Raw genomic sequence first — 21,921 nt, 5'->3', positions numbered from 1 at the left:
TTTGAAAAAGGGGATATTACTTATAAAGTTTTAAAAAATACCACTGGGTGGATTTTTGTCATTATAGGGTGGTTGTGTACACACACTGCCAACACGCATATGTATTCAAACAACATGTGAGTGAGTTTTGCATCCGATGACCCCTTCAAAACTACTAAATTAAAAATTTACTAACTATATAACAAACTAAAATTTCAGAAAACCTTTAAACTGCAAGATTTTAAAACTACTTTAAATTTTCTGGCTAGGCTTTTTCAAGCCAACTTAAAGGAGAAGTCCACTTCCAGAACAACAATTTACAGATAATGTACTCACTACCTTGTCATCCAAGATGTTCATGTCTTTCTTTCTTCAGTTGTAAAGAAATTATGTTTTTTGAGCTAAACATTTCAGGATTTTTCTCCATATAATAGACTGCTATGGTGCCCCGAGTCTGAACTTCCAAAATGCAGTTTAAATGTGGCTTCAAACGATCCCAAATGCGGTTGTAAACAATCCCAGTCGAGAAAGAAAGGTCTTATCTAGCAAAACGATCGGCAATTTTCATTAAAATAATACAATTTATATACTTTTTAATGTCAAACACTAGTCTTGTCTTGCTCTTCCCCGCCTGTTTTTTTCCGGTTCATGTCAGTTGAGGTATGTTGAAAAACTCCCATGTCACGTTCTCCCTCATCTTCAAAATCGTCCTATATCGCTGTTTTACCTTTTTTATTAAGGGTGATGATCTTCTTTGCATGTTCACACTGCAAAGACTGGGTCGGAACTTCTGCAGCAATGTAGGATGATTTTGAAATTATTTTAAGTTGAGGGAGAAAATACAATCAGAGTTTTCCTAACTGTCTTGATCCAGAATACACAGTTCAGGGAGAGCAAGACAAGACGAGCATTTGAGATTAAAAAGTATGTAAATCGTATAATTTTTAATGAAAATAACCGATCGTTTCACTAGATAAGACTCTTCTTCCTCAGCTGGGACTGTTTACAGCCATATTTGGGATTTTGCTGCATTTAAACTGCATTTTGGAATGTTTTCCTCCAAAAACACAATTTCTTTATGACTGAAGAAAGAAAGACATGAACATCTTTGATGACAAGGGGGTGAGCACATTATCTGTAAATTGTTGTTCTGGAAGTGGACTTCTCCTTTAAAGGGGTGACTGAGAAACCAAGGATGAACTTTATTTTTAATTAAGTTCCAGACCGCATCATCTTACCACGGATTTACGATTACCCATAGCGTCAGCGACACATACTCGTTCCCTTATCTCAAAGAACCGAGGTTACGTCAGTAACCAGAGCAACACAGTTCGATGTGGGATGTGGGATTTTTAAACCGACTGAAACTAAAGACAATGCTGTGCCGCCTACACTGGATCCGACAGTGATGTCGCAACAAAAGCGCGTTTTTATTACGTGATCACTATTGCTTTGTCTCTTCTTACAAATGATTTGATATGTACAGAGTTATTTACGTGTTTTAAACCTAAATCACAGCGGTGTCCATCTATGAGAAATTAATGTACGCTGTTAGCCAATCATAGCAGTGAGTCTACAATTCGCCACACCTATGATGATGTTTATTTTTTATTTTTTTTAAATGTAAAAATCTTGATAACATAAGTGGACCTCAGAGGACAGAACAAAATAAAAACTACTTTTTTTTTTAATCTACTTATCAGTTGTTATTGGTGATTAATATTTAATATTTTTTTCTTATTATCAAATTTAAAAGCTGCTGTTTTTAATGTTTAATATATTTCAGCATTCAGTAATAAATACAAAATAACAGCAGCTATTTGAAATAGAAACCTTTTTGCAGTATTATAACTGTTTTTGTCACTTTTGACATTTTTAATGTGCAAAACAGAAAAAAATTATAATAATTTAATTACTTAACCCAAACTTTAAATAGTAAATACATTTTAAATGGTTTTAAATTTTTTTGAGAACCAAATAAGCATATTATGTAACTTCTGAAGTTATCACATGACACTGAAGACTGTATTAATGCTGCTGAAAAAGAAAATAGTTAAGTAATAAATTACAAAATATTTTTGCAATATTACTGTTTTTACTGCATGTTTCATCTAATGAACACGGTATTGGTAAACATAAAACATCTTAATTATTCCATACTTTTGACTGGTACTGTATTTTTCAAAGAACTGTATGTCATGATGTAACATTCTGAAATGCAGAAACACATTCACACATAATTTGTGGTTTGGACTCGCACTGTATTTCTCCAAAAACTTATGACTGCATAAAAACAGATCACAGACAGCTGTCCCAACATCTCTGTTCTTTGCAAATGATCCACGACCAACACAAGAGTATATTATATTGCGGTCTGGCTGGTGTATTACCAAAGTAAATTAGGAAACCATGCATTTAAACATCACATAAAACAGAAATGAAGTTGCATATACTTTATTTCTCTTATTTACTGTTTGCTAATAGCCACATGCTACACTTCTAAAACGTGATTGTCTGCATTAAATTATTAAGTTCTCTCTTTAAAAGCTGATCTTTGATGTGGTGCGATTCATTCAAGGATTGTCAAACAGTCAAGCACACATACATGTTTGATAAAAGACACTGACATGAAGCAGAGCCTTGTTTAATCACTCAATGTCATATCAAAAGGTTAAAACAACAAAATGTAAAGAATATGGTTTCGTCAAGCAACAAACTGCTCTTTGAGTTGTCAGTTATACAATACAAAAAAATAAACTACTATGAATAGAGCTCCAGCAACATAAACACAAGTGTAAAATAGACTTTTATGTGTGACTGCAGTACAAAAGCTCTATAAATTACTGTATAAAAAGCAACAAACAAACCTGAAAGCCTGAGACAAGAGGATCAAACCTCTGCTTTGATAAACAAAAAAACAAAAGGTGTGTAAGTCTCCAAAAAGCTTGCCGAAAGGTCTCGCTGTGGCAGGTTGTGAGGGATGCAGTCGCAGTTCACACGACCGTTCGCTCACCTCGACATTTCCTGCAGCTGCCGTAGATGACGGAGAGCAGATAGGCACTGGCGGTGAGGCAGGCAAAGACGGAGGCAGTGAGGTAGACCTTGTACAAGCAGTGATGTTTGTAGACGTCCAGGTTGCAGTAGGAGTTCTTTTGGGTTTTGTAGATCATGATCCCAATGGTGGACAGATACAGCAGTGTGGCGACAACGTCGTGGATGACGTTGCTTAACAACCAGCGTTCTCCTCCGACGACGGGAACGAGGTCCTGCTTGTCCAGAAGCGTGAGGATGAAGATGGCTAACGTGAGGAGCCAGAAAAGCACGGCCACAAACAGCACATAGTGAATGGAGCCTTCATACTTGTTGGCTGCGATGGTGACCCAAAGCCCAGCTCCCAGCAGGATCTGGAGGACCCGTACAATCCCGATAAAGCTCTTGAGGAATTCCAGGAAACTTCTGTTCACCTGTGGCTGAGGGGGCATCTCCTCTTTTTGTTGAAGAAAACTTCTCCTGGGAGTTCAGGGTGGGGGCTGCTGGCCACAAACAGAGAAACGAGGAGATGAAAGAGCCGGCAGTAGAGGTAAGGAGCGGCTGATAAGGGTTTTGGAGGAGGAGAACCCTGCAAACGCACACAGTGTGAATCTTCTGCACGGCCCCGGGGTTTTGAAATGACTTCTGTCTGTTGGTCTTTTCCGTTTCCTGTGGTAACTGTTCAGTCGTGTCTCCCTCCCCCTCTTTCCAAGCAGAGAGCAGGAGGAGAAACAGAACAGAGGGCAGGACTTGAAACACTAAGCCCTTTCTCCTCCTCCTCTTCCTTGTCGTCCATCACTCCCTCTCAGTCGGCTAGTTAGAAAATTCCTGTGAGTGCATGCAGTGGCCCTAAAAAGTGTTTGAATACTTCAGCCACACTTAAAATGGTGAATGTTTTTAAATTAGAAGAAATTTTATTCTAAACACTTTTAGGACCAATATTTTAAACCAAAATGTTTATTAAAACAAGAGTATGATAAATATTTTGAGAAAGCATTTGCTTACTTTGTCACATGTTGGGAACTTTCATATTCAGTTTTTTAAAAAAAAAATACATTTTCTTAGCAGAAATAAGCTTAAAGCTCTGGGAAAACGTCTAACCTCATTTGTTTGTAAATGTCACTTGGTATACATATTCCTAAACGTATTACTTAACGGAACAGTTCGCACCAAAATGAAAATTCTTTCATTAATTACTCGCCCTCAAACCGTTCCAAACCCTTAAGACCTTCGTTCATCTTCTGAACACAAATTAAGATATTTTTGATCAAATCTGAGAGCTTTCTGATCCTGCATGGACAGGAACACAACTACCATGTTCAAGGCCCAGAAAGGTAGTAAGGACATTGATAAAATTGTCCATGTGGTTCAACCTTAATTTTACGAAGCTACAAGAATACTTTGTGTGCAAAGAAAACTAAAATAGCGATGGTTTTTTATAGCGCATAAAAAATATTCTCGTAGCTTCATAAAATTAAGGTTGAACCACGCATGCCACATGAACTAAGGTTTGGAACAACATGAGGGTAAGTAATTAATGACATTTTTCATTTTTGGGTGAACTACCCCTTCAAAAATCATGTTTTACACTATGTTTCAAACACTTGGGGTCAATAGAGTTTTAATGTTAAGTTCTTTATACTCAAAATGGCTGTATTTATTACACCAAAATACAGTAAAGAAGAGCAAAAGAACAAGATTTAAATCACTTTACTTTCAAATAATGTAAAACTGTCACTTTTGAGCATTATCATGCATCCTAAGGCTCTAAATGATCCCAGCTAAGGAAGAAAGGTCTTATCTAATGAAACAATCAGTCTTTTTTTTGGAAAAATTTTAATTTGAATACTTTAAAAGCACAAAAGCTCATGTAGCACTAGCTGTGGGATGTGTGTTTTTATTTTTTATTTTTTTAAAAAAAGATTGTTTTGCTAAATAAGACCCTTCTACCTCGACTGGGATCATTTAGAGCCCTTTGAAGCTGCATTTAAACTGCATTTTGGAAGTTCAAAATCGGGGGGCACCATTGAAGTCCATTATATGGAGAAAAATCCTGAAATGTTTTCCTTAAAAAACAAATTTCTTTACGACTGAAGACAGAAAGACATAAACATCTTGGATGACAAGGGGGTGAGTAAATTATTTGTGAAGTGGAGTTCTCCTTTAAGACTGGTTTTGTGGTCCAGGGTCACAAATTATATTGCAATAAAACACACGTCAGAGCATTTGTCTCTCAATTTCTTTCTGTTGACAGTATTCTGTGTTTCCCAAACACTCATCCAAAATAGATTTTCTGCCATAAGCCTCTTTTGGATGTCTGAGGAAAACCCATGAAATGCACCCCGCTAGCCTTCACTATATTCAGGCTTTGTGACAGAAATATGCATCAGATTTGACTTGTGCACTCAGACCATGACAGAGGCAAGAATGCGGGATCCTTTAGTCTTTTCCAAACTAAACAGTCTTATCACCACTGGTATGTGGCGTCCATGAAATCAGTGTTTTTCATGGTCCTTGACCAAAGTCTGACAGCTGAGACGAGAGGCTGGATGCCCTGACGTCAGTAAATACCAACACACCCCTTAAACTACGTGGCTGTGTTAGTGCGCCACCCCTTTAAGGAATGTGGCCAAAGAGAGACCTAGTGGGCGGGGCTACTTTTACATTTACATTCTCATTAGGTGATTTATTACGTTTTCCGTTGGGAACAAAAAGCAGCTGTACAGCTGAGCGTGAAATACTGTAAAGACAGTCAGCTGCAGACTGAGAAAAGATGTGATATTGCGCAACTGAATCAATCCTCTAATGTACAGCAAATGCAGCGGCAGCACACAGTGCCATGAAACTATCATTTGCATATGATGTGCTCTGTAGAATGATATAAATGCTCCCAGAGACATCACAGCTATGAAGAAAGATTTCCTTGAATCTTTGAGGAAAGCTAGACATCATACGGAGTTACAAATACATTTAGATTAATGAAACTCTCCATTCTCCAGTTAATTTGTATTACTGAAAACATGTGTCTGTGTGTACATAAATTAATGAAAGCACTACTATAACATCCTGCTAAAGCAAAAGTTTCCAATAATGTTCTACACTGCACACAAGTCATATGAGGTCACGCTATAACGCTCCACTTGCACTTCCTGTGAGAAATAGCTCAGAGGACATTGCACCACACAAACTATATATGCAAAAGTCTGTCAAGTTCTGACAAATATTTATCTTTTCAATGGTGTATAATGTGAAAACAAAGAAAAACATTAAAAGATGCTGTAAATTTACAGGGGTTTGTAATACGACCCACTCATTTGTTGTTTAGTCATTAAACTCATAAATTGTTATCTTTGAAAGGCTTTTCTCTCTCTCTCTCTGGCCTACTCTGGTCATAAAAAGGTCATTATAAGGTCCTGGATGGTGACTGGGTCAGTTAGTTTAAGTCCTGAATTTATTGGGGAAAGAAGCCACTGTATCCCTTTCTTGCAGTTATAGGCCAGTGACACAGTGAAAGTTTATGTCTCAAAAATAAAACTGTTAAAAATAAATGTGTCCTAGTCATGAATCAGGATGCTACAAAAAATAAGCACCAAAATTTAGATTTTACTCTAATCTCTACAATGTTATGTTTTCTCAAGCAGATATCATTCCCTTAATCGTGAATAACACAAATATGAAAAAATAGCAATAAGGACCTCACATTTGTGACCCTGGACCACAAAACCAGTCATAAGAGTCTGTTGTTTTTTTTTTTTAATTTATACATGATCTAAAAGCTGAATAAATAAGCTTTCCATCAATGAATGTTGGCCAAGACACATTTATTTGATAAACTGGAATCTGGGATTGCAAAAAAAAAAAATCTAAAAATTGAAAAAAAATTGCCTTTAAAGTTGTCTAAATGAAGTTCTCAGCAATGCATATTACTAATCAAAAATAGGTTTTGATATAATTACAGTAGGAAATTTACCAAATATCTTAAAGGGATTTTTTTACTTAACATCCCAGTGATTTTGACATAAAAGAAAAATCGATAATTAAAAAAAAAAAAAAAAAAACTGTGCTACTTAAGGTTTTGTGGTCAAGGGTCACATTTGTGATCAGATTTGTGTTGATGATGGATCTTGCCACTAGATGGCAGTCTAAGCAAATGTAAACCAGTTTCTTGACTGTTTAGTCTAAGGCTGGTGTGTTGTTTCCCACAAAGTGATGTGATTAACATCTATTTTAGATGTGGCAAATGATTCAGATGTAGCATCAGCCATGATTCTGGGTCAAATTTTGATTGACTAGCATGGCTTCGCCAGCCCCTGTTGGGAGATGCCTACAGAAACCAGACACAAAACCACTTCCATACAGATTCCGAACACAAAAATCTGGTTTCAGCCTCCTTTTCTTGATTGGATTAACATATTTTTAAACTTAACATAGATGAGGCAAATAATCCAACACAGAGTTCAATAATAAGAACAGACTACTAAAAATAGGAACTGAATCCCTTCAGCAATGCAAATTCTGCATATGGACTTGGTGTTAAATAAGTAATGGCAAGCAAGCTTGGAGCTTTATTCTAACTGGCCCGGCTTTTATCGGTGCATTAAGAAACACTAGGCTGCTACAATAAGCTCTTCTGGAAGAAGGTAGAATAGACAGTGAAATTTGACAACGTTTATTAAATCATCTAATACTCAAACTGCAAAGTAAACAAAATATTCTCAAATATTTGCATATTTTGCTTTGTGTGCACACATTTTCCACTTATGTTGTCAGTTTTGTCTGTGCAACCCTGCTGAAAAAAACAGCTAAAACCAGCCTAAGCTGGTTGGCTGGTCTTAGCTGGTCATAGCTGGTCAGCAGACTGGTTTTAGAGGGGCTTTGGCTACTTCCTTAGCTGGGCAGGCTGGGAGACCAGCTGGAACGACCAGCTAAAACCAGGCTGGGAGACAGGCAAAAACCAGATACTTCCAGCTTAAACCAGCTATGACCAGCCAACCAGCCTAGGCTTTTTTTTGTCCAGCAGGAAAGTGCTTGATGAACCAGTAATTAAACAACTTTTAAGAAGTTATCAATATTGAAAAAGACATTCTTAAAACTGATCTAATGTGGAGAGAATGACCTCTAGCGGTCAAACGGAGAAGCTGCAGGTTCATGAATGAAATAAGGATGCATTGTTGACCAGCCTAATTCATTTGTACATTCATGGAGAATTCTTCCCTCTTTACCAGCACTGGAAATAAACAGAGACAGGAAAAATATACAAATAGAAAGCAAAAAAATAAATCTTCAGGTGGAATAAAGCTCTGTGAGGTGGAGAATGTGGCACAGCTTCATAGAATATAATCAACAGTATTTCACTAACAGGAAAGATTACTTTCATTTGGTTCACATTAACTGAAACCCTTTCTATTGCAGATTACGCACGAGTGTGCTAGCACAACACTGTAGAAAGTGTTTTATGACAGGTAAGCATGAACACTGTAATATAGCATAAACTGTTTAAATGTTTACAAGCATTTTATGCCCGTGTATTTTACAGTTCATTACTGGCTCATTAACTGATACTGTATGATGTTAATATACCATCAAATCTAACTACATACTAATTTTTAAACTGTCCTCATTAAAAAAAAAAATTAAAGCCATGAACCAAACCAGGCAGTTATGAGCTAAATCATATTGCAAAATGCTAAACACGACTCATTAAAATTTTTTAAATGATGCAGACTAATATTTTATGTCAATCTTAGCATCACTTCACTGGGTGCCGGTTTGTTTTAGAGTTGATTTTAAAATCATTATTTTTTCAGATTAGAACTGCACCATCCCTACTAGCTTTTAAGTCAATACTAGAAACATTTTTCTTGTCATATTTAATGATTACTAAATGCTGAGATACATTTGCATGCATTTTATACATGATGTCTGTCTGACATGCTTTATTTTCTCTTTGACTTATTTTATTTGTTTATGTTTTATGATGCATTGTAAAGCACTTTGGTCAGCTGCTGCTGAATAAATTACACTATATAAATACATTTTGACTTCGATTTTAACTAACAGCTTCATCAAAAGTATATACACATCAATTAACAACCTTATAGTGTATGGTAGGTTTGTTTTTTATCAACTTAAAAGGTATCAGTCAAAATAAATTTCCATATGGAGAAAATAACTGGATTTTTCCTTAGGACCCTATGATTTCCGTAATGCAGAAAACACGGACAGAATTGCGGAATCTAGTCATAAAAATTGATTTTACTGTATACCACGTAATTTGCCAAATTTGGGATGAATAAATCAAATTTTGGTCAGTAGACAACGTGATATTGACTAGTGAATATGGAAAGAAAATATGAAATTAAATATGTTTCTTGACATTTGGTTTCATGTACTACATACATACTGAAGTGCAACCTCTGCCACCTGGAGTACATAAACACAATCTCTAGAACTGCACTGACAGTCAGTTCGTGAGCATTTTACCATTTCTCTTGACAAAAACTATTGGCATATCATATACAACTAGAAACGTAAAGGTCTTCACAGCAACCAGTTAAAATAAAAGTTTGGTTTAACTTGAAGAAACTGCGACAGAAATATATTACTTAATGTAATGATTGTACTACTATGAATAATAAAATTATTATTAAAACCAGAGAAATTTATTATCATTATTATTATTATTATTATTATTATTATTATTAACAGAGAAATGATTTACCAGAAAAATATGAATACACAACAGTATTTCTGAAAAAGAAAGAAAGAAAACAATATTTCAAAAAAAAAAAAAATTAGGGATTCATTACAATTTAATGAAACCATTAAAACGGAACCCAGAAAATTAATGGAAAACAGAATTTGATCAAATAAAACCGAATTGAGGAAAACATTATTTCATAGGGCCTTTTTATTTTGTTTATTTTATTTAACGGAATTTATTTTTCGCTAAACTTAATTGCTGTTAAATTGTGTAAGTTTCATGATTTCAATTAATTAGACATGCATTTTGATTTTTTTTTTTTTGTTATTATTTAACCATTAAAGCAGAGTCTAGAAAAATTAATTAAAATGGAAAAAACGGAATCCAGAAAATGTTGAACTGAAAAATAACAGAATTCAGAGAAAAAAAGGGATTTACTGTAAATTTTACAGTATTTTTTACCATTCACTTTTTTTTTTTTTTTTTTTTTTTTTTTTTTTTACAGTGAAGTGTTTACATTTAAAAAAATATATATATATATACATACACAGTCATCTTTACATCTTTAAGGGGCCTCAGATTCTTGGTGATATCTCTGGCTCAAAATTACATATCAGCACAACATGACGGTTTGTATATATGTGCAGAAAAATACAGTGAATATGATGGAACCCCTATATGTCTTACTGATACTCTGAAAATCACTGATGGTCTACTGATCTCTGATGCTGCCTTAACAAGGACTGGGAAGCAGAGAGGCTGGTATAGACCCCATAAGGTCCCTTTTCTTTCTCTCTCTCATTCTCTCTCTCTCTCTCTTACAGTCTGTCTCTGCTGGTTCTAGAAGTGGTCTATATTTATCTTGGAAAAAGAGAAGGAGAGAAAGGGAGCAGTGACTGCAGGAGGCCTGCAGTGCTAAATACATCCATCTCGTCACTTTACACCAATGCCCTGATTCCCTCACAGGAACATAGAACAGGATGAACGTTTTCAAGGCATATCATTTAAATGTCTCATTTTACTCCTGTGTCTAATAATCTTTATTCCAAAAATTTCCTCTAATACACGAACATTGCTGTGGGAATGAACGACGCATGAAAACAGTGAACGAGAAATCTGCCAAGTCAAAATAAGCCTTTGTGGATTTATGGAGGCGTTTAGCTGGCTGGGTAAAATATGTATTTGCACATGTGTGCATACATTCAAACCAGTACACACCCACACAAAAACACACATACTACATACTTGTGCCTCCAGGTTTGAAGAACAGCTGAGGGAAAGTGACAGCGGTGAGAAGAGGAGAACAGATGAAGACCTTCTGAACTGGATGTCATGTGGTACCACTCGGTACTATGAGCCTTCAAGAGAAGAAAAAAAAAAAAACACTCTTGGTAACCACTATCCAGGTTGCCATACTAACATTACACTATTACAGAAGCTAGCAAATCTCAGAAAGCATTCATTTAAAGTAATCTGACAGTTATTGTGAATCTGATATGAGATGCTTGAAGTATACTTGAAATAATGAGTGCCTTAAGGTATCTTCACACAGCTGAGTTAAGGCTGCTCTGTGCCTGCTCAAAAGTCTGTGTAATATGGAAGCCTATTCCCACCACTGATTAAAAAAAAAAAATTTTAAGAAAAGGTAATTGCGACTTTTTATCTTACAATTCTGACTTTTGTAGCAAATGCAAGTTTACATCTCACAATTGCAAGTCAGAGAATTCTGTCGCCAAAAAAAAGTCACAATTCTAAGACATAAAGTCGCAGTTCTGAGAAATAAACTTCGTGATACAAACTCAAAATTGCGAGTCAGAGAAAATTCTTTTGCAAAAAATAGAATTTTGAAAAAAAAAAAGTCTTAATTGCATGATATAATCTTGCAACTGTGAGTCTGAGAGAATTCTGTCACAATATACAGTCGCAATTCAGAGAAATAAAGCTGCAATGCCGAGAAGTCATTGTGAGTTAAGCCAAAATTGTGAGAAAAGTCACAGTTCTGAGATATAAAGTCACAATTATGAGACAAAGTCCCAGCAGAGAGAAGAGGAGAACAGATGAAGACCTTCTGAACTGAAAAAAACAAAAAAACAAAACACTCTTTGTAACTACTGTACTATCCAGATTGCCATAGCAACATCAGCATGCTATTACAGAAGCTAGCAAATCTCAGAGAGCATCCATCTGAGGTAATCTGACAGTTATTGTTAACCTTATATTAGACACTTGGATATGATTTTGCAAGGTTGCTCTGTGCCTGCTCAAAAGTCTGTGTAATATGGAAGCCAGTTTTCACCAATAAAAAAGGCAGTTGCAACTTTTTTCCTCACAATTCTGAATTTTCTATAGCAAATGCGAGTTTAAATCTCGCAATTCTGATTTTTGTTCTCAACATTGTGAGATATATCTCAGCAATTCCAAGTTATGAAGTCAGAACTGCAAGACAAAATCGCAATTCTACGAAACAAAGTCGCAATTCTGAAAAAATTGGCACAATTCCGAGAAATAAAGTCAGAATGGAGTGATATAAACTCACAATTGTGAGTCAGAGAGAATTCTGTCGCAATATACAGTAGCTGAGACAAAGTTGCAGTTCTGAGAAATGTAAATCAGAATTGCGTGATACAAACTCGCAATTGCGAGTTATGAAATCTTGCAATTCTGAGATATAAAGTCGCAGCTGAGAAAATGTCGCAATTCTGACTTTTATCTTACAATTGCGATTTTTAATCTCGAAATTCTGAGAAAAAAAAGTCTGAATTGTAAGATAAAATGTCGCAATAACCTTTTCTTATTTTTTATTCAGTGGCAGAAACAGGCCTCCATAGTTTAAAGACTTAATACTGCATAAAAGACTAAATTATGCCCGCTCTGACCCACCTAAGACTCTATTATCAGTCTGTGTAAATACATTCATGCCTGAGCAGAACAGTCTGTGTAAAAACACCTAAAAACCACTTCAGAAGCGTTTCTATGCCACCTTTGCAGTGTAAATTCGGCATTATCCCGCTTATTGCACATAAACTTAGCAAACAAATAATGCCGAATTTACGCTGCACATGATAACAAATATCAGTATGCAATATTAAGCAATATAATACGACTGCACGCTTCACCTGCTCTACTGAGTTTTATTAAAGTATCTTCTAACATTCCCTCATATGCTTTAATGCATTTCTTCTCACTCACAGATATCTCTAGATATCACGATAGGCCTACACTTAAAAATACTTAGCGATTGGTGGCGAAGTAAAGCTTTACACCTTCATCTTTATATATTCACCAGCTTCCTTGACCACGTTGTCCATGCAATCCAGACGAAATGAAGCATCCAAGGCCTCCATCAAAGTTTTCAAACTTGTTGCATTGACTTCACCTTGCAGTCAGGTGGACGCCAAGCATCACAAGAGATGGCGACGGATTTCAGTTTGTTTATATCCAAGTACGAAAGTGAAATGTATATTCTAGCGCCTATTCCACGCCAAAATCCTCAACCGAGAAATAATCCTTTTGCAAATCCATTTGAATAAAGCAATTAGGAAATCTGTTAAGAGCCCTCCTACCTGAATTTAAGTTAACTAACCTTAGATTGTGTAGTGAGCGATATATACACTAGATGGCAGGAGGGTAAAGAGAATAATGAATAATAAAATGAAAATAATTATAATAAAAGCCAAATGCCCCACAAAGTATCCATATAGAGTCTCTAAAACTATTTTATTTGCAAGGTTTCCATTTATTATGCATATACACAATGCAGATGCACATTTTAAAATAGTGTTATTAGTTATAAGAGTGGGCTTGGCCATTTGTAAATTTAATGGGTGCGGCTTCCGGTCTCATCCACGTCTTATTTTTAGCTGTAAATTAGTACATTTTATCATTTTAATAGCTTTTATTTAATATTACTATTTAGGCTTAATTATTAGCATTTTTTTTTTTTTTTTTTTTTTTTTTTTTTTTTCCAGTTTTAGCTTATGTATATCCAGTTAGAAATGGGTTTTTTCCCTGCCATCTGGTTTAAGTTTTTTATTTATTTTATTCAATTTTATTTCATTTTTTATTTAAAACATAATACAGGCTTTTTTTTTTTTTTTTTTTTTTTTTTTGGTTTATGTATATCCAGCTTATGTTTTTGTTGTTGTTGTTTATTTTTTGCCACCTGGTTTAAGTGTTATTATTTATTTTATTTTATTTTATTTTATTTTATTTTATTCTTTAATACATTTTGTTATATGGTTTTGTTATTTTAATATTTTCTATTTAATATTAGTATTTAGGTTTCATTTATTTTTATTTAAGCTTTAATTAATGTATATCCAGTTAGAAATGTTAGTGTTTCAAATTAAAATTACAGCAAATATTTGCTAAGGCATTTTTTTTTTTTTTCAGTTTTAGTTTATGTATATCCAGTTTATGGTTTTTTGTTGTTGTTGTTGTTGTTTATTTGTTTGTTTGTTTTTGCCATCTGGTTTAAGTGAGCGATATATACACTAGATGGCAGGAGCATAAAGACAATAATGAATAATAAAATGAAAATAATTATAATAAAAGCCAAATGCCCCACAAAGTATCCACATAGAGTCTCTAAAACTAACTTTTTAAATCAAGAAGAAATAGACTCAAACAGAGATTCTTAAGTTATCCTTTACCTACAGTAAAAGTAGGTAAAGGAAAGTATGGAAGCCCTAAGAGTACATGTGTTTTTCTTTTATCTGTCTTGGTTTATTCTAGCCATGACCTAATTTTCTTGTGATCACAACATTACATTTATTTGTGATATAGACGTGTGTTTTGCATGAGAAAACTATGTTTTTCACCATTAATACAGAAGCCATACAGTAAACCTACTGTGTTTTTGTCAGATTTGTCTTGTTTTCTCATCTTTATGATTTGATTTTTATGAAACCCTATTTCTGCTTCAGCTTAAATACTATTTGCCATACACTTGTCCCGGTCCTGTGAGTTGACTGCCACTATATCACTACAGTCTCTGCATAAGGCAATGAAGCAGTAGCCTCCAAGTGTCAAAACTGGTTTATGGTCTATTACTAACAGACATAGAGCTATTTCAGCTTGGCTGAGTCCTTGATCAACATAAAAAATGAAGCCACTCATCCATGATGAGGAAGTACGTATTGAGCTAGAAATGTCTTTTTCTACAGACCAAAAGAAAACAGCTTATAATTTGACAGAACAAGTCAGAAGAAATAATAATGCATGACCGCTTAGGGCTTTCAAAGCAAAGGGTGTTAAAAAGAAATGGATTTTATTTCACATTCAACGCTCACACTGTTAAAACCCACACTTCAAAGGTAATTTTCTCTTTTGAGTTGCCCCTCTGGCCTGACGCATTCTCACAAAAATGGCCAAACAAACACAGACACGCTTGTTTATTTTTTTCACACACATATTTCTGGATACACACATCACCACAACTTTCTTTCCTCAGAGCGCAGCCTACCTCTCACCTCTCCACACACACACATTCAAACAAGAGCACGTAATAATCGCCAAATGTACCGGCTGTGAAATTGGAAGATGTCAGCGCGCGGCGAGCATTTGGACACACAGAGCTCACGGCTCGGCCCAGGGAGTCCAATTATCCCCCAGCCTTGCCTGACATATCAACACACAACTATGCAAAAGGGAGCTTTGTGACATTTTGGCTAAACTCCCACTGTTGAGGACACCAGATTGCCTCTGTCGAATCTGGAGGAATCTCTTACTCAGATAGAGCTTCTGTTTATATATCATCCTGTCAATATGAACAGCATCAGTTAGATTTGTTAATTTATTTGCAAGGTTTCCATTTATTATGCATATACACAATGCAGATGCACATTTTAAAATAGTGTTATTAGTTATAAGAGTGGACGCGGTCATTTGTAAATTTTATGGGTGTGGCTTCCGGTCTCATCCGCGTCCTATTTTTAGCTGTACTTAATTAGTACATTTTGTCATTTTAATAGCTTTTATTTAATATTACTATTTAGGTTTAATTATTAGTATTTTTATTTTTTATTTATTATTATTTTTTTTTTTTTTTTTTTTTTTTTTCCAGTTTTAGGGCAGCCGTGGCCTAATGGTTAGGGAGCTGGGCTTGTAACCAAAAGGTTGCAGGTTTGAGTCCCAGGTCCAGCAGGGTTTGAAGGTTGGGGGAGTGAATAACCAGCGCTCTCTCCACCCTCAATACCACAACTGAGGTGAGTCCCTTGAGCAAGGCACCGATCCCCCAAATGCTCCCCGGGTGCTGCAGCGATAGCAATATGGCTGCCCACTGCTCTGGGTGTGTGTTCACGGTTTGTTCACTACTCACTACTGTGTGTGTGTGTGCGTGCGCACTTGGATGGGTTAAATGCAGGGCACAAATTCCGAGTATGGGTCACCATACTTGGCCACATGTCACGTCCTTTCCTTATCTATATCCAGTTAGAATTTTTTTTCCTGCCATCTGGTTTAGGTTTTATGATTTATTTTATTTTATTTTATTTTACTCAATTTTATTTCATTCATTTCATTTATTTTATTTTCATTCAACATTATGCCAAGGCTTTTTTTTTTTTTTTTAGTTTTAGTTTATGTATATCCAGCTCATGTTTTTGTTGTTGTTGTTTGTTATTTTTTGCCATCTGGTTTAAGTGTTATTATTTATTTTATATATGTATATATACATATATATATATATATATATATATATATATATATATATATATGTTTTTAATACATTTTGTTATATGCTTTTGGCATTTTAATATTTTTTTATTTAATATTACTATTTAGGTTTGATTTATTTTTATTTAAGTTTTAGTTTATGTATATCCAGTTAGAAATGTTAGTGCTTCAAATTAAAATTACTGCAAATATTTGCTAAGTTTTTTAATTTTTAATATTTAATATTTAATTTTTTTTTTTTAATATATATATACTTTTTTTTTTAGTTTTAGTTTATGTATATCCAGCTTATGTTTTTGTTGTTGTTGTTGTTGTTTGTTATTTTTGCCATCTGGTTTAAGTGTTATTATTTATTTTATTATTATTATTATTATTATTTTACGTTTTTAATACATTTTGTTATTTTAATATTTTTTTTATTTAATATTACTATTTAGGTTTAATTTATTTTTATTTAAGCTTTAGTTTATGTATATCCAGTTAGAAATGTTAGTGCTTCAAATTAAAATTACTGCAAATATTTGCTAAGGCATTTTTTTTTTTTTTTTTTTTTTTCAGTTTTAGTTTATGTATATCCAGTTTATGTTTTTGTTGTTGTTGTTGTTGTTTATTTGTTTGTTTGTTTTTGCCATCTGGTTTAAGTGTTATTATTTATTTTATTTTATTTTACATTTTTATTTATGTTTTTTTTAAACATTTTGCTATATGCTAAGTTTTAGTTTATGTATATCCAGTTTATGTTTTTGTTGTTGTTGTTTGTTATTTTTTGCCATCTGGTTTAAGTGTTATTTATTTTATTTTATGTTTTTTTATATATATATTTGTTATTTTATTTATATTTTTAGTACATTTTGGTAAGTGGTTACTATTTATTTATTTAATATTTATTTTTTTAAATATTACTAATATTACTCATAGTTTTATTTAATATTACTTACAATTTTACCTTATTTAGAAATTAGAAATGTTAGAGCTTTGAATTAAAATTATTGCAAATATTTGCGAGGGATTTTTTTTTTTACCATCTGATTTAAGTTTTATTTTATTTTATTTTATTTATTTTAGCTCTGTTAGCTCCAGCTGTAATTAAAACATTTTAAAATTCATTATTATTATTATTATTATTATTATTATTATTTATTTATTTATTATTATTGAGAACATTTAAAATGTTTTGTGACAAAACATAGAGAGATTTGCATGTTATTAGGATATTAAGAAGCAGGTACAAAATATTCTCATTTTTAACATCAGCATTGTACTTCTCAAAGAAGTTCACAAAGAAGTCGCAGCTCTCCAGTGAGTGCCATTTAACATGTCTTTCAGTGTTTCTCGGTCTTCGTTTCTCTCTTCCTGACAGCATATCATCTGCTGCGCTCAGCTTTGTGTCACTTGTGAATCTCACAGGAGGAGGGGGATCAGTATTGCGGTGATACTCCAGGACTCTGATACCCACCATCCTGCTCTTACAGTCACACACTTCAACTCAGAGAGTAGAGAGGCCTGTCACCATGCAAACCTCCATGCATTAAATATTACATATTAAATATTTACACAAGCGCAGTGTTTACATTACGCTGTTGAATTATGTGATGGAGGAAGCACATTGCTTGAAACAGCAAGACCCTGTTTATACCAAATGGTTTGTGAGTGAAATTTGAGGGACATTTAATGCTGGGGTTAAGTTAGTCATTTAAATATGATCGTTAGCACTTTTCTCTCATGCAGCACTGTTTCTATCCCTCCTTTCAGCTATTGCTGTTTTGATGGCGATGACTCGACCTGTCATGCTTTTATCTGCTTCCCACTTTATCTGCTCTCTTCTCTCACCACGATTTAATTTGGTTCCCCATCTGTCACAGCTTCATGGGCTGATATCTCTGCTGCCTGCCTATATATGCATATCTGTATTTACTGATTTTATCCAGTTTTGTATATTTTTTTTTTATAGTTTTTTATACATGACTGTATAAATGTTATATATGAATTTATGTAATATAAAATTTATGTTCCAATATGCTAATTTGCTGCACAAGAAACATTTCTTATTATTATAAATGTTAAGTTGTGTTGCTTAATATTTTTTGTGAAAACCATCATGTTAAGACAGTCTTTAAAAAAAGGTTAATTGATAAATAGATCGTTCAAAAGAACATTTATTTGAAATTACACGTTTTTGAAATTACTAATGATCATTTAACTTCATAAATGTTATTACTGTCACTTTTCTCATCTTATACTGACCCTAAACAGTACTGTTGCATAAACAGCATGGTCGAAAAGTCTGAAACCGCATTGAAAAACTGTTTGTTTGCTTTGTTTCATTGGAGCCTTGAAATAAACAGAGTAGAACAGGTCACAAAAGTGCACATTTATGCACTTTTTCTAGGTCACTAATATAAATTAAGCAAATTTCTGGCTATGGTTATGTGAACTGCTTTGTGCAGAAGCACAAGATTCTCTTTGGAGCCTTTCAGATCATGCTGTAGAACAAACCTGGAGTTCATACAGCTTTAACCCTTTACCTGTCACCGTCCCCTCTGTGGGACGCCTAAGTTTACTTAAATCCTAATCTAATCGTGACAAACTATACATTGTTGGAAAGGTCTAAGATTTTACCATATTTTTGTGTTACAAATTCTGTAGGAAAAGTAATAGATTAATATATGTCAAGAGTGCAACCTAAAAAAAATTACATCATAACATGAGTTCTGACCTTTGTCACAAAAGACCTTCTTCATTTCCTTTTTCCCTATCATGCTTTAGATCTCATAAGAAATTATATATCAGTTCAAAACTTAAAATCTCAAAATTCATCCTTTGAAAGGCATTTTAAAATCAGACATTGCATTACCACGAAAGATGTACATCAAAATCATATTACAAAATGTTTTCATTCATGAATTATAAAAATTTAAGTCTGGATAGCGCATTTTTATGTCTGTTCAAACCAAATACTAAAACATTATGTAAAATCAATGTTTTTTGTTTTCTTTTTTTTAATCAAATGCAAATTCATGTCACAGTCACATTATCAGAAAAAAACAAACAATTCTATTTTATATTTTTACATTAACATTGTAATCAATATTCTATTTATTTAAGCCATGTATGAATCTCATCAAGTTAGTGTTTTAAGTATTTTAAATTTTTTCCATAATAATAGCCTAACTCAAGCCAGTAACAATTTAAAAAGTATATTTTATTTGCGAACTTATGTTCAGCTATTCATTTTAATATTTAATTTTTAACTTTTTTTTTAACGTTTGGATCATCACTCATTAAAGCTCAGCAAATATTGGTCACAAACATGGAGATTTACTTTAAATTAGTGATAGGTCGTTCTTGAACGATTCGTTCATTTTCAGTTATATCCAATCATATCGCGGCATTGCCTTCTCTCACATGATTTTTTTCCCCATTCACCGCAGGCTTTAGAGGGTTTAGAGATAAACTCGCTTAGTAACTTTACCTGCTCATATCTCTGTTGGACAGTGTTTCTATGTGATTTATACACTTTTAATGTTATATTTTGTAATACTTGCGTTGTTTTATCAAAAGACTTTTGCATCCCTATATATCTGCATTTCTATACTTCTTAATAAAACGCCATTGTACTCTCAGTTCATCTGTTCTCCTCTTGCTCTATTTTATTTCCACTTCAGTGCTGCTTTTTGTACCCAGAGTCCTCTGATTTTGCCTGTCCTGGTTTCCTTTAATCTCTGTGCTCATGAAGAAGACCCTATTGGAGAAGGCCTCAATAAATTATAGCTGCTCTGGACTTTGCTTTCTTTGGCACCGCAGGCCACCTCGATTTATAGTCCACAGAAACACTGCCTGTTCTTCATTCAGGAGTTATAAAATTCAGCCATTTCAAATAAAGCACATGGGCTTTGTACTATACAGTTCTGTAGTCACAAATCATGTCATACCCGACTTTGATAAATAAAAGTCAAAATGAATACTGAGTTGTTTACACATTTTGCAAGAAAAGATTAAGGCAGATTCAAATGCTCTTTTTTAGATTGCAAAAGTGTGACCACATGGTTAACGACTGTCAACCTGTTGCTGCATTCAGGTCATGAATTATTCATCTTTTAATATTGGATGTGTTCTGTAATACCAGACTGGCATCTATTTGTGCTAGCTGCACATGCAAGGCTGCCATGAAAACCAAAGAAATAAATAACAGGTGAACATTTGCATAATTCTTCATTCAAGGTTAACTTGATAGCTTTCAGCCGAATGATTGTCACCAGCACTGAAGCACAACTCCTATTATTTCTAGAAAGATTAGTTGTGTAGTTTATATGTATGATGCATGTTTCAAATCGCCTCAGAGCTGAAAACGGATGCTGGGTTTTGGACTCGAGGGCCAGTTGAGAGCCCATCAGCAGACAGCGTCTTCGGTTACATGGCAACAGGGAAAGCTGGTGACCTAAATACAAGATAGACCAGCCACATCAAGAAATGTAGGACGAAAACACAGCCACAAAAGACAAGCATTAATTTATGTCTTTAAATATGGTTATAAAGGGTCTGCTGTGAAACCCTACATGTCTCTATAAAATATGAATGACAGAAATCCAGCTTATCTCAACACACAAGCCAACGAATTTTTAGTTTTACTTACCACAAGCTGCCTTAATGAACTAGACAACGGACAAAAACATACGGTCAACAAGCATGCTATAGCCTAATTTAGAAATAATAAGTAGACCAAAACAGGATACTCTCTTCAGTTTTGATTCTAATAAGAATAGTCACCATGAAAACTGTTTGTGACATAGATTGGATACCATAGAGCCTTGTGGGTGGGTTTCTGTGGGAGACAGCAGGAAAATTTCATCCTACCTTCTCACATAGCCTCAGCCGTCATAATTCTGACCAGCTACAACAGACGAGCTACATCAGACTCATTCGACACATTTGTTAACTGTGATTTTTTGGGTCAGGATGACTAAAAGCTTATTTTAGACTTTTATCAAATTCGAATGATGGATCATTTCTACTTTCATTCATAATTTACAAATTTGATTTGCTACAATAATGGGGACATTGTGTTTTTCTTGCTGAAAAACAGACATGAGCAGGATAAATTGCGAGCTCTTAAGATGTCATCTATTTTTAGTCCATGAAGAGTGCTTGTACTGTATAATAAGGACACAATGATTTTTTGTGTAAACTGCTCAGTGGAAAAATAATAAGAAGGTGGTGTTCACTGAAACACAGTAATATGATAAATTGGTCTTTCCTGCTGCTCATATTTTGTTTGGAGACTTTCTAAAACTTTGTTCCCCTGCATTTTTTGGACTTTCTACTGTTACCCTTTACTCAGAGGACCAGCTCTTATTGTTTGGCTATCTACTGTATTTACACTGAGCTATTAATATTTTTTATCTTCTATCTAAACTAAACCCCCAAAGAAATATATTCATAAAAACATAGTTCAGTACATTCATTAGTAGCTAATTTCAGGTTTTATAGTACTTGTGGGTACAATTTATTATTATTATTTTTTATTTATTTAGCTA

At 34.1% G+C, this 21,921-nt stretch overlaps 1 protein-coding gene across 1 annotated transcript; it reads right to left on the bottom strand.

The window, feature by feature from the left end:
• Nucleotides 1-2,161: 2,161 nt before the first annotated feature.
• On the bottom strand, nt 2,162-3,772 carry marveld1 (MARVEL domain containing 1). The gene has a single exon (XM_051125838.1). The coding sequence runs from the start codon at nt 3,459-3,461 to the stop codon at nt 2,973-2,975; it is 489 nt and encodes a 162-aa protein (XP_050981795.1). The 5' UTR covers nt 3,462-3,772; the 3' UTR covers nt 2,162-2,972.
• Nucleotides 3,773-21,921: the final 18,149 nt, after the last annotated feature.

Source organism: Labeo rohita, chromosome 13 (genome assembly GCF_022985175.1).
Source record: "Labeo rohita strain BAU-BD-2019 chromosome 13, IGBB_LRoh.1.0, whole genome shotgun sequence".
Taxonomy (NCBI): domain Eukaryota; kingdom Metazoa; phylum Chordata; class Actinopteri; order Cypriniformes; family Cyprinidae; genus Labeo; species Labeo rohita.
This window is presented reverse-complemented; position numbering and strand designations above follow the sequence as displayed.

What these genes read in the sequence shown, in the direction of transcription:
- marveld1 (XM_051125838.1), bottom strand. Translation starts at nt 3,461, where the DNA reads ATGCCCCCTCAGCCACAGGTGAACAGAAGTTTCCTGGAATTCCTCAAG.